The sequence below is a fragment of the Capra hircus genome, chromosome 22 (genome assembly GCF_001704415.2).
Source record: "Capra hircus breed San Clemente chromosome 22, ASM170441v1, whole genome shotgun sequence".
Classification (NCBI taxonomy): Eukaryota; Metazoa; Chordata; class Mammalia; order Artiodactyla; family Bovidae; genus Capra; species Capra hircus.
Window position 1 is genome coordinate 4,104,207 of NC_030829.1, and position 14,434 is coordinate 4,118,640.

The 14,434-nt window shown below is 40.6% G+C and overlaps 1 protein-coding gene across 10 annotated transcripts in view; it reads left to right on the forward strand.

Annotated features, from left to right (window-relative positions):
- RBMS3 (RNA binding motif single stranded interacting protein 3) overlaps positions 1-14,434 on the forward strand; it is an 819,111-nt gene that overhangs the window by 340,191 nt on the left and 464,486 nt on the right. For all 10 annotated transcript variants that reach the window (XM_005695513.3, XM_005695514.3, XM_018067046.1 and 7 more), the window contains one exon: positions 11,947-12,038. In XM_005695513.3, the coding sequence (XP_005695570.1) occupies positions 11,947-12,038 (92 nt within the window). The remainder of the gene's footprint in view (positions 1-11,946; positions 12,039-14,434) is intronic.

Here is a 14,434-nt window from a genome sequence, read left to right on the forward strand (position 1 = left end):
ATTCTAACTTCGTGCTCTTTGCCTTTGGACTCAGTGCTATCGCATGGCGTATTTCAAGATCAGATGGAAGTTGAATGACGCGATTCCCATTTCTCCTTCTGTTTTATGAGGATGGTGTGTGCAGTGCTGATTTGAAAGAGTGTCTGGTTGCAGGCCAGGGTGTCTCAATCTTTAATGTGCCCTCAGGTACTTGGAAATCTTGTCAACATGAAAGGTCTGAGTCAGTAGCTCTAGGGTGGACCTAAGAGTCTGATTTCTGACCAGCTTCTAGGTGATGTCATTGCTGCTGGTCCTCAGACACCACATAAAGTAGCAAAGAAGGAAGTCTTTCAAGGTAGGCCTCTCCAGGCTCTGCTTGTAGAGCCATGTCCCTAGTGATCCGGGTCCTGACCCTATTTAGGACCATTGAACATCCTGGTCAAGGCTCCCCAAATTGCATTTCAACCAGCATCTCCTAGGATAAGAAATCCTGGTCTATTCCAATGACGAGGGTTTTTCAAGGAAGCTCTGCCTAGGTGAGGGAAGGCCTGGGCTGGAAGTCATGGGTCACCAGCTATCAGAGGACCCAGAAGAGTTGGTGCCATGAGCTACCATACCAATTTACAAGTTACAGTCAAATTACTTTGGGGAAAATGTGTCTTTGATTGTTGAAAAAAAATCAGTATCAACTTATGAATGAATGTGCAGTCACGAATATAATGACATGACTGTTCAAACTCTTGGCATGCTTTCTGAATCACAGATCTGAAATGTTTTCTCCTAAGATCCTGATGTATTTCCCAAATCCCTTTGAGAGAGATCCAACTTCATTACAATGAGAAGGAAAATGGGCTTACAATCCTTATATCTCATGATATTGTGTGAATTTGATTTCACTGGTTTCTGATATCTTTGGTTTGTAATGCCTAAAGGTCCTTTGGAACATCTTTGAAAGAAATGAAAAAGTTAGGAAAAATCACTCTCTAAAGTCTATAATGCCTTGAAAGTATTGCCTATTACTATTTTATTGATTTTAAAAAATCTTTTTAAATATTGGAATAAATCAATTTGGCAAAGTAGGAAACATTTGGCTAAAGGCATAATGTATAGCTCATAAATCTTTAAGAAGTGTTTGGCCAAATCTTAACTACAAATGGTTTTCATTTCATCATTTTTGATAGAAATTATTTCTGTTTCTATATGAATCCCTAAGTGCTTCTAATACATACACAAAGAAGAGCTCAGAATTAGTTTCAGATATTTTTGTTTATTTTTCAGTTAGAACACAGAAGTAATCACTGGATAGTTGCTTGGAAAGTGGGACCAAAGCCCTAAAGTCTAGTTGGAAAAGGACTTATATTTCACTGAATAATGTTTCATTTGGCATAATTTTTATATTTTATTTAAAAAAAATTTTAACCACATGCATGCGTTATTTTCAAGTGTCCAGGCCATTCATTGGCTGGAGCCATTGAGTGAAAGTGGATTAAAGTACTTGGTGGTGGTGGTATGAGTGAAGGGGGAGATTGTCCTTCCATTGATTCTCACATACTGAGGCCACCATCTCTGCTCTTTTATTTATACACACACACACACACACACACACACACACACACACACACATATGTGCATATTTATATATACACATTTATTTATTTTTATTTGATGCACAGGGCTTCCCTGATGGTTCAGATGGTCAAGAATCTGCCTGCAATGCAGGAGACCCGGGTTCGATCCCTGAGTCAGGAAGATGCCCTTGAGAAGGGAATGGCAACCCACTCCTGTATTCTTGTCTGGAGAATTCCATGGACAGAGGAGCCTGGCGGGCTACAGTCCATGGGGTCGCAAGGAGTCTCACACAACTGAGTGACCAACACCGTTGAACACCTGGTCTTATTTGCAGCATGCGGGATCTTTAGTTGCAGCATATGTGATCTGGGCTTCCCTGGTGGCTCAGCTGGTAAAGAATCCGCCTGCAATGTGGAAGCCGTGGGTTCAGTCCCTGGGTTGGGAAGATCCCCTGGAGAAGGGAAAGGTTACCCACTCCAGTATTCTGGCCTGGAGAATCCCATGTATAGTCCATGGGGTTGCGAATAGTCGGAGATGACTGAGTGACTTTCATTCACTTGTATGTGATCTAGTTCCCTGACCAAGGAACAAACCTAGGCCCCCTGCACTGGGAATGTGGAGTCTTAGCTGTTAGACCACTAAGGAAGTCCCTGTCTCTGCTCTCCTGATGGAGCAATAGTCCACAGCTGTACCTGTCTATAGAAAGGCCAGAGCAGAGAGGGAGGGAAAGAAGAGCACAGGTGTAAGGTCATAGTTTTGGCTACCCTTCTGTGCACAAGGATTGAAGAGCTGTAATTAGAGTATTCAGTTGTAGCTTGCTTCCATCACAGTTACAAACCGAGTGGAATTGTTTGATCAACAGTCTGGCTGGCTTCTGCAGACACAATGCATTACACACTTAAATTGTCCACTGTTCTTGATGGCAGAGAAACTTAGGACCAGTAGTTCACACGAGACGTATATTTTATTTGTATCCTAGAATGAAGGAAAGGAAAATTTTGCAAAATGATTCACAGAGGTTAATTTATCCACTTACAGCCAAGCAGGCTGCTCCCTTAATCTCTGCAATATTATAATAACATCATGACTGGTTTAGTCAAAGACCTTGGCAAATCAGTGAGTTTCTTTAATCTCACTAAAGCATAATGATCTCCCTAAGCCCATAAATAATGATCCTGATCCTAATTTTGACTTTATTCAGTAGATAGAAGTCATTTCTCTCGTTTAAAAATCAATTGAGTGGGGTGAGAAGGGAACTGAGTTTTGGGATTTGAATTTGTGTTTTGCTTAATCCTTTCGATGCACCTTAAATGGAATAAGCAGTGTCCCATTTTCAAGCGGCATGCCACCGAGCATGCTGCTCCCTGAATTCGTCCATCTTTGTAATTGTTTTATTCTGCCAGGGAATGCCACTTGGGACCCAGTTTCTTTTCCCGAGTCCTCATGTTGTCATTTGCTCTCAGAATGTGCAGAGTTTGCCCCCACCAGGAAGAAATTTAGAATAATAGCACTGTATTCTCAGGTTTTTTTAAGTCTTTATTGAGTTTGTTATGATCCTGCCTCTGTTTTACGTTCTGTATTTTGGGCCAGGAGGCAGGTGGGGCCTTGACTTCCCAACCAGGGATCAAACCTCCAACCCCTGCCTTGGGAGGGGGAGTCTTGGCCACTGCCCTGCCAGAGAAGTTCCTGTTTCCACTTCTTATGTCGCATGAGTCCTCCCTATGTTTTGTATGTAACCCACTGTGTGTCTGTTATGCCCCAAAATAGGAAAGCAGAAAGATAGACTAATAGACACGTGAATGTAGACTGCGGATAGTTTTGCCATCATGCTGCTCACCGACAGGGAGCCTGACATGGATGTTCAGCTCTGATGAGCAGGGCTGTGCACACTAACCCACGCATACTAAACTGAATGAAAACATGCTATTCTGCGTGTGCTCACTGACGTAACCCCCCCGTGTAGGAGGACCCCCGACTGTATTTAAATGTATTTATCTATCCTCCTAGATCAGAAGCTCCCCGACAGGAAGGGGTGGATGTCACAGTATCTTAATTTTCCCTGCGGCATCGAACACACCGTCTTCCTTGCACACAGTGGATGTTTAGTAAATTTAATAGTAATATATACGCATTGTCTTTATATAATGAATATCACTCAACCATAAAAAGGATGAAACAATGCCATTTGCAGCTACACAGATGGACATAGAGATGCTCATACTAAGTGAAATATGTCAGAAGAAGAAAGACAAATATCATATGACATCACTCACATGTAGAGTCTACAGCAGTGACATACATGTGCTTATTTACAAAACAAATAAACTCTCAGACATAGAAACCAAGCTTACAGTTTTCAGATGTGAAAGGGGCAGTGAGGGGGATAAATTAGTGGTTTGGGATTGGCAGATACACACTGCTGCTGCTGCTGCTGCTAAGTCACTTCAGTCGTGTCCGACTCTCTGCGACCCTATAGAGAGGCTCCCCTGTCCCTGGCAAAAATACTGGAGTGGGTTGCCATTTCCTTCTCCAATGCATGAAAGAGTGAAAGTGAAGTCGCTCAGTCGTGTCCGACTCTTAGCGACCCCAGGGACTGCAGCCCACCAGGCTCCTGCGTCCATGGGATTTTCCAGGCAAGAGTACTGGAGTGGGGTGCCATTAGGTAAAGAACAAGGTCTGCCTGTATAACACAGGGAACTATATTCAGTATCCTGTAATGACCTATGAAGCAAAAGAATCTGAAAAACTGTGTGTGTTTATGTATTCTGAACACTTTGCTGTACACCTGAAACTAACATTATAAATCAACTGTACTACAATAAAAAGTAAGTAAAAAACTAAAATTAAACATAATAACAGTAAAGTCACAGGATGATTCAAAAGTGTCTTTCCTCACAGGTCAGTTCTATTGTAAAACCTTATGTTTTCTCTTATAGAAGTAGAATATCAGAATTAAGTAATTAAGCTCAGAAATCAGGGAAGAGAGTGAAACAATCTGTTTTCCATGGGTGGACCTTTTTACCCATCTTATTTGCCTCTGCCTGCTAAGCATCTGAAGGTTGCAGCCCTTTGCATGAGAGTACCAATGCTGTTCTTTTCTGTATGAAACCGTTCCATCCTTTTTTCCAAAGATGCTTCAAAGAATAAATCATTTCGGATTTTAATGGTTTAGATTCTTTTCCTTCAAAATGAGCACTGTTTGGCCTTTGCATTCTAGCAGGATTTTTCTTTCACCTTTTTTTTTTTTTTTTCACATCTAAGTTAGGCTGTAGGCCTATTGTATTGTAGCATCCTTCCTTCGCTGTAATGATCAGTCACAGGACATCAGTGGGAAAGGAAATACTAAAGAAATGATTAGGTTCTCTTGTTAGTCTGGTTTTACCAGCATTATGTGCAGCAAAGAATTTATAAGTGCTGTCCTTCAGCTACCTCCTTTGATCAACATAATGCAGAGAACTAGGAAATCCAATAATGAGAGAAGACATTTGGCGGTCACTCAACAATTTAGTGATGTACAAAAAGTAGAGCTGAAATATAGATGCCTGGAGGCGGCCTTGAGCCCAGCAGACTTCCAGGAAACCTGTAAATCACCCCTCCTTTCCTGCAGGCCGCCTTCTCTCCCTGCAATTGAGTTTTCCCGCTTTGAGCTCAGACAACATCCACGGCACATTCTTAAGCCAAAATAGAAAGCGGGGGATTTATGGCAGGGTGATTCTTAAACATCAGCTGTTTAAGTTGAGTGGAACTTTAGTGGAATGTGTGATTCCTAGACAAAGTGTTCACTTCTTCTTTTTAAACGCCACATTTGACTCACAGCTGGATTGTCTCTGGAAGAGGTGAGGTGTTACCTCAAGCCATGTACTTCAAGTGGGCTTTTGGACAGTTCTCCTACAGGAACATGAAATGTAGTGTGAGGTTACACTCTGAGAGCAAGTCTTGCTCACCTCATGGGCTCATGCCACCACGCATCTGAGCCAGCAGTCCTGGTTTGTATCACTTCCCCACACAAAGAACCATCCAAAGTTGGTAAATATGTGAGTACTTTACATAAAGGATTTAAAGAGCCAGTAGCAGTACAGAAGTATGAAAAAGACTTGACTATGATAAAGACGATACCAAAGGAGAAATGTGGATGCAGGATGAATTAGGAGGTTGGGAATTGACCTTTACAAAATGTCTATATGAAATAGATAATCAGGGGCTTCCCTGGTGGTTCACTGGGAAAGAATCATCCTGCCAGTGCAGGCCTCACTGGTTTGATCCCTGGTCTGAGAAGATCCCACATGCTGGGGAGCAGCTAAGCCATGCACCACAGCTACTGAGCCTGTGCACTACAGCCTGGGAAAATCAGCTACTGAACCCACGTGCCTAGAGCCTGTGCTCCACAACAAGAGAAGCCACTGCCATGAGAAGTCCACACACCACAGTTAAGAATAGCCCCCACTTGCCACAACTAGAAAAAATCCCAGGCAGCAACAAAGACCCAACACAGCAAGAATAAATAAGTAAAATTATAAAATAGATAATCAACAAGGACCTGTTGTATATAGCACAGGAAACTCTACCTAAGATTCTGCAATCAACTATATGGGAAAGGAATCTGAAAAAGACTAGATATACGTATATGTATGACTGATCACTTTGCTGTACACCTGAAACTAACACATCATTGTAAATTAGCTATCCCCCTCCTCCTTGTTACTCACTCAGTCACGTCCCAACTATACTCCAAAATAAAATAAAAGTTAAATTTAAAAAGAGGATAAAGATACTTTCAACAGAATTCAAAGGGATTGTCACATAATGGTCCCGTTGAATGGCAAAAGTCATAAGAAGCTGCCTACAGATATACTAAAGAAATAAAGCCAAACCCTCTGGCAGTACCATTGTTTGTAGGACTGTGTCACAATTTCTAAATAAATATATTTTTGCTTCTTTATAAAGTCACTAGGCTTGTAGTGCAATAAAAAAAATAGCAAAACTTTAAATTAACACACCAAGTTTCACGCATTTCAGGAAAGCATTGATTAGATCTGCCAGTGGAATGAGTGCATTTGGCGAATGACCTAATTAGTGCGGAGCATGGAGTTCTTTCTCACTGCTCTCTGCTTCCTGCTAATTGCAGAGCTGCTGGCCTTCTCCCCCTGACAAGGAAGGAAAACAAGGACAGGGGTGTATGGAGGAAACAGTGGCATACAGTTTTCATCCATTTGAACCTGCTGCCAGGCTTCATTATGTAATTGAGGCAGTGAGACCAGTGGCCTTCCAGCCTCCGGGGTGGGTGTTTCCAGTGGGTCCCATTTTATCGAGGATTTTAGCAGTTACCGTAAAGCATTATTAGCTGGAGCTGAACTAATCTCCCCATGCTGGCCCTCACCAGATGTAGGTATGGAGGTTTCTGTTCCCAGGCTTGATGATTTATCATTAAGGAGAGCAAATTGAAACCAAATTGGAGTTGCTTTATTCCTTCATAAATGCATCATTATCCTCTAGGGGCAGCTTCGTATTTCATTCTGTTTCTTTGTGTTTGTGAGGTAGTATACGCTGTCACATAAAACTCAAGAGTGCAGTGTTTTCCTCCAGAATCATGGCGTTTTGGGGGGGATTACTTGAGATGTTTTACCTGTACACATTCATTTTAATTAATGAAAGTAAGTTTGTATGAAAAACAGAACTTACTGAAATATTTTTTTAATATTTTCTTGGTGTGGACCATTTTTAAAGTCTTTATTCAATTTGTTATGATATTCCTTTTGTTTTATGTTTTGGTTATTTTGGCCATGAGGCATAAGGGATTTTCACTCCCTATAGCTAGGAATTGAACCTACAGCCCATGGAAGGTGAAGTCTTAATCACTGAAATACCAGGAAAGCCCCCAAAATATTGATTATTTTATAACTTTGTTTCCCAGGAGTCTTCAGGAGAGAGCCCCTCTCTTTGCTGGCACGATGGCTCTTTGGAAAGACACTCTTCTCAAAGTTCACCTATCACCTCCCTGATGCAGAGGAGGCTCAGGGAGTCTCCTCCCCTGACAGGGATTTCTTCTGTTTGGACTGAAGTTTAGCCCTGGAGCTCAGCCTCGCGATTTTGTACTATCCTGGGGGATGTGTGGGGTGGACGAAATGGAGGAAGCCACGCTGTTATAGCAGCCAGCAGTCGTGAAATCCCTGGGGCCTCACCGGGGGGCAGCATGGCTGAGTGAACCATGGCTGCTTGGTAGGGTCAATGTGTATTAAGACACTTTTATTAGCTAATCTTCGCATAAGTCCCATGGAGTAACTTAGCATCTTTTTAAACATGGTTTCAATTAATTTCAACAAACGTTTATTAAGTTCAGGCTATGTCCCGGAAACAAAGATATAGAAAGAAATAACACCTGGAAAAAAAAATTTTTTTTTCTTCCTTCCAGTTACTATGAGCAAAACACCAGGTCCCTGTTTTAGCAAAGGACAGCACTTTAGCCATTGTTCTAGAACCCCTTTAACACTTCCACTTTCTCAGGAACATTATCCTAAAAATTATCTGTCTTTCTGCCTAAAGCTTTAATCTCTTGACTTCTGCTTGATTTTTCTCAGCAGCATTCAAAAGTACTAAGAGCAGTATCTGTCTCATAGCAGAGCAACAAATAAATACATGTTTAATATTTTGAATGAATACTCAGTAGTACTGTAACCCAGGCCAGGGAATAGGTACACATGTGTGTGCAGACAAGTAGACCACATTCCCAGAGATGCTTGTTTCATTTTTCCAGAGGTGAAAAATGAGCATTGCTCGTTTGGTAAGCTCGCAAGTAAGTGCATCTAGCATCTAGCTAAGGTTGAAAACCATAGACCCTAGCATCTCCCATCTTACAAGCAACAAACATAAACAGCTCCTTAGCCTCACACACCCCTCAAGCTAAAGCTGGCTCCTAGCTCTCCTTCCCAGCGACAGAATAGCAGACAAGACTGTAAACCCTCTCTGCTTCTCCATCTTGCTCTTGCTCTCCAACCACTCAAGCAGCCTTCAGTCCCCATCCCTGGCCTGTAGCTGAGCATGGTAAGAACACATGATACATGCTGCTGTACATAAAATAAGCTACAAAGACCTAGCATACGGCACAGTGGACTATATTCAGTATTGTAACAACCTGTAATGAAAAAGAATCTGAAGCTGTGTCCATGAAACTAATACAATGTTATAAATCAACCATGGTTAAAAAAGACAAGCTCACATTCTTAACACACTGGGCGTCTCAGGCTCCCATCTTGCTCTCACAGTGGCCTTGGACACCAGTGATGTCTCTCTCTGTCTCTTTGGCTTTGAGACACCTTCTTCCCTTTGCACTTGTTTCTTGCCATTGGATTCTCCTCCAGCCTCCTTTGACGTCTCCTTTTCTCATCTCACTAACACTTCAGTGGTGAAGTTTTAGCTCCAAACCTGTGCTCATTGTTTCTGCTTATACCAGGCACCTTTGTTTTCTTCCATTTCTGCAAATTGTACCTTCATGCTGTTGACCTCCTAGATTTTATTTCCAGTCTTGTTCCCCTTTCTGAGCACCAGCCTAATATATCCAGCTACTACTTGACATTTTTGCTTAGATGTCTCGCAAGCATTTCTGGCTCATCATGTCTCAAACTGATATTTTAATTTTCCCTCTCCCCTGTTGGTTCCTCCTCCAGGCTCCCAATTTCTGTAAATCACATTTCCACCTGCCCATTGGCTTAATGCTGAAAAAACAGTGGTAATCTTTGTCTGTTTGTTTCCCTTATTTCGAACTCAGTCCATCCATCACTGGGTCCTGTTAATTCTGCCTCCAACATGTAAGTCAAGCCATCCATTTCATCCTTTCTATTTCATGGCCAGTTGCTGTTTGTCCAGATTACTATAATAGCCCCTAGGTCATCTCCCTGATCCCACTCCTATTTCCCACTTCCCCTACAACCAATCCCATCTTCAGGACAAGCCAATGAGAGTGCTGTTATAAAAATGCAGGTCATCTCCTGCCCCTGCTTTCGTAAAACCTTCAGTAACAGTCAATCATCAGAGTCTGGTATATGCTCTCATTTTCTTTCAAGGAAGGCAAACCAATTTGTTATGATAGATTCATTTTTGTGGTTATTCTTTTTATGTTCATCTCCCAACTCAACTATAAGCTGAGTAAGGATGCAAACTGGGACTATTTCTTCCCCACTAGTCTATACTCTATACCTGGCAAAATGCCTGACATAGAATTTCATTCTTGAATGAGAAAGCAGCCTGTGAATGAATGAGGAAGCTTGACCAAAGCAGGAGGTGGAAAAGGTGACTTATCAAACCTCATGTAGCCCATTGTGTTGAGAACTCAATCACCCCCTAGATAAGTGTACTGACTGAATGAGCGGGGTTGAATTTTTTTATGGGATGGTTATATTTCATGTGCTAGCCTCAACATCTAAGAGATTTTGGAGAATTGTGACCTCTCTCTCTGGTGGGCTTCAGAGGCTTCTAGAAATAGGTTGCAAAGTAAGATTATAAAGTGGTTCATTGTACAGTCTATTTGGAGAGGCCTGTGCAGATTTGGCTTCAAATCCTGCTCTACCAATTAAGCAGCTTGTGATTTGGGGGGGTCAGTCTTGTCACCTGGCTTACACATTGGTTTCTCTATGTAAATACATAAACAGGCATGAAGACAACGGTATTGATACCTGTATCATTATCATTTCATCAGGTGCTGACACATCACCCACCCAGGGCAGTTGTTGGCCCATAATAGATAAAGTATATATTTTATTTTATCATATGCTAACCCTAACAGTACTTCCAGACTTATTTTGCTCTTTCTCCTCTTTTTCTTCTTCTTCCCTCATCTTACTCATCTCAGGGATTGTAATCTTCATGTTACTCACATAGTTTGAATTTTGTGGGACGAGAGGAATTAGTAGTGCTAACAGAGCAGGCTTCCTTGTGCATTGGAAACACGAACTTCCAAGCTTTTCAAGAGCATTGGATGGTACACTGATGAGCAACACGTTCATTTTTTTGTTAACATGCTGGGAGGGAGAAAAAGAAGACAAGATGCAAGGGGAGAAAATTAAAAAGTTAATTACAGGAAACAACTTGGTAATTGAATTCCTATTCACTCTTTAGTTATTTCAGGGAAGAGGGTCACAGTTCACGGTTAGTAGGTTTGCCTTAGCAGTGCTCCTCAAAACTTCTACATGAGAGAAGCAAGGGGATACAGAGCTGATACCTGCCTGGCGGCAGAGAAGAGGAGCAGGATGCATGTGGGGTGGGCTTTGAGTGCCCCAAAAACATTCTTGATCATTTCTAGTTTGAAATATTTTTGGCAGCTGAAATTACTCTCAGGTGAAGCCCTGACTAATACAGCTATATTTCATGGGCATGCAAAATCCCCCTTTTTCATTTATTACGTTTTCCTGGCTGTTTCCTTAGCCTCACTATACACATACACACGGAGGCACACAAAGTACAATATAGGCAACTTTGGAAACTTCTCTGGTGGCTCAGACGGTAAAGAATCTGCCTGCAATACGGAAGACCCAGTTTCCTGGGTTGGGAAAATCCCCTGGAGAAGGGAACAGCTACCCACTCCATTGTTCTTGCCTGGAGAGTTCCATGGACAGAGGAGCCTGGTGAGCTAGTCCATGGAGTTGCAAAAAGTCAGACATGACTTTTTCCCTTTCATAGGCAACTTTTATGCTCTTTTCAGATTGTACTTAAGCTTCAAATAAAAATAGCGAATAAGTGACATGGGTCTTCATTTCTTATTTTTAAAAAGACATTTGAATATTTGTCTATTTATCATAAGTTCCTTAACAGTCAAAACTATTTATTTAGGATGTTATCTTTGAGAGAGACATGTCCTGTAATGAATTAACATGGGCTTGGAAATCAACTGGAACTAGGCTCAGATCTCCCTGAACTCATTCATCACCTTCATTCATTCATTCAACACCTTCATTCATTCATTTATTGAATGACCGCTTGAATGCCAGAAACTGTTAATTTTGCCGGTACTAACTTCATGCAGGTTCTAGCACTGCTTTTAATACCATCAAGTTTTTTGAGGTTTAGAAAATTACCTTTTGAGATAAACTTTTCTACATTTTTCAGCATTTTGTGTTCCTAATTCTTGCAACAAATTCATTGAAGAAAGAAATGATTAAATATGTTACCATATTCACCAAATTTTGAGCTTGCTGATTGCATAGCCAATCTCCAAAGCAACCTCTAGAAAATAAGCATGTTATTATTTTATGTTTAATATTGTGATCTCTTTCCTGACATGCTAAGGGCCATAGATTGAGGTCTATGGTTCAACCTGGGTCATGAGTGCGAGTGTGACCACAAACTCCCATTGCATCAGTGACACAGAGCTGCTTGCGAGCGCTAACCCGGGGCTTTGTGTTTTCACAGGGTATGGTTTTGTAGATTTCGACAGCCCAGCAGCTGCACAGAAAGCGGTAGCATCTCTCAAGGCAAATGGCGTGCAGGCACAGATGGCCAAGGTAGGAACGGTGTTTCAATTCTGCTTTTTTACTTTTTTCTTCTGTGATCGTATGTTTTTCCATTCCTATGAGATGAATTGAAATTGGAGTTTGTGACCATTTGGATTATATTTGTTAGGGAGGAATAAGAAACCTCATCGTAGACTTGGCTTGGAAGAATCTGGCTGGTTTATTTCATCAACTGTTTGTGTATATGTATTAATGTTCTCTTTTATTATGGTTACTTTATTGGCAATTCAAGGGCACTTGTGAAATGCTCTGTTTTACTCCAGATAGGAGAGGTGTGTGTGCGCCCATGTGTAATCTGGGGCTCTCACCTATAAACAGTTTTGGAAGAGTACAGTTCTCAGTAAGATGTCTTTGATAAACTATGTGTTGAAAAATTGCTCATTGTTATGCTGGGGATAGATGATCCCTAAATGAGGGGATGGTCTGATCTGCACAGGGAAATAAGTTTAACCCAAGTGTATATTGTCTGTATTACTAGGATTTCACTTTGGCCTTTAAAATAGAGTTTTCCTAGGTAACAGTCTCCCATATATTAATAATTTTCAATACACTGTTATTGTTTTGTAAAACCAGTAGTAGTTTGGAACTTTCTACCTGAAATTATAATGCCTTTTTATATTCAAGAAAATAAATAAAATCATTTGTAATAATTTCTTATCCTGATATTGCAGTGATAATTATAAGAATCTACACATATAAAATGATATAGAAATACACACACATATTGTTCACGCAATGGCAACTTCCTGGTGTTGATATTTTACTAAAATTAACATATAACCTTTGGGGAGACTGAGTGGAGGCCCCAGGGGATCTCTCTATATGATCTTCCTATAAATCAAGGATTATTTCCAAATAGAACTGCTTTAAATATCAGTTATAACATAGGAAGGCTCAGTACATGTTTGTTTTAAAATAATGGTCATTTTGGAGTAACTCATATGTAACTTTAGTTTTCTGATTTCTATAAGTAAACGTGTGGATCTTTGGCTTCTCAAAAGTTAGGTGGAAAGTCAGCAAGTCTTGAAATTCCGGATCAAGTGCATTTATATCGTATTTATGTATATATCAATACTTACTCTTAACTTTTCCTAGAGAGAGCTGAGTTACACTAAGTTGTCAATTTTTTGGTCATCAGGATTTTATTATCATTGCTAAAATTCTTTGATGACATTTTCCAGTTTCAACAACTATAACTAGAGGTGGGCTATTTGGTTTTCTTCATCTTCTAGCAAGCTTATACCTCCCATATCTGTTAACCTTTCATTGTGGGTCACTGCCCTTAGAGATTACTTTGGTGGACTCGTTGCCCTTGATGACACATTAATTGTTTTTCTAGGTGGGATACATTAGAATTTGAAACCTTTCAGTTGTGCAATGCATTTCTCCTCATGACTGTGACTAGAAGTTTTGAATTTGGTCATGAACTAAGATTGATGAAGTTAATCTTTGCAATTAATAAGGGAATTACATGCATGTGTTGGTTTAAAGGTTATCTGACAAAAGAATCAAGTTACTTGGCAACTTTAGTAGTGGCTTCTTATACCCAGCAAACGTGTTATAAAACATAGTTATTAGGGATATGCAAAAGAGAAATTGAATTTCGAGCCTATTGACAAGAAAATGGTGATACACATGCTTAAGTAAAACCCTTGTTATTGGCGTATCTTTGATCTGTTCCCTGGATACACTGCCAAAGTTTGCAAGTTGCTAGATTGTGGCAGTTTAGAAATAATGATTGCAGTCTGTATAATCTCCACTGTTCAAATGTCTCTCAGAAAGAGACAGTTATTTGTTGGATAAAAACCATTTGTATCTTGCACAAGAGGAAAAGAAAGCTGTCTTTGATTTTATAACCACTGAGAATTTGTTGTGAATATTTTCGTTTTGTTTCTGAGCATTTTGGTATACAAGGAATCTCTCTCTCTTTTATATACACACGCCAATCACTGACATCCCATCTAGACAGGAAACTGTCGAAGGGAGGATATCTTGAAGAACTTCTAGAAATGATCAGTTATAGTCAGCATGTTGACCCTTGCCCATGTCCCCTGTACACAGTAAGGAGATTCCAACTGCTTTGCTGAAAGGCACCTATTACATTTCTGGAGTTGCTCAAAGATCTCTGCCTTATCAATTATGCTGTCTGTGAGGAGGTTCTTATTCTCTTTTTCCTCACTGATTTTGAGTCTAAAGCCTAGAGCTATGGGTCCACATCTGCCTACTGGAAAACTCTCAGCAGTAAATGACTCTGTAATCGAACTACCCAGAAGCAAATAAATAGCCTCCCTTTGACAATGAAATGGAACAAGCTTGACCACCTGTATTAGCCGATTTCTCACTGAGCTATAGGATTTCATGGCCTTTTTTTTCTTTGTCCTGGTGAG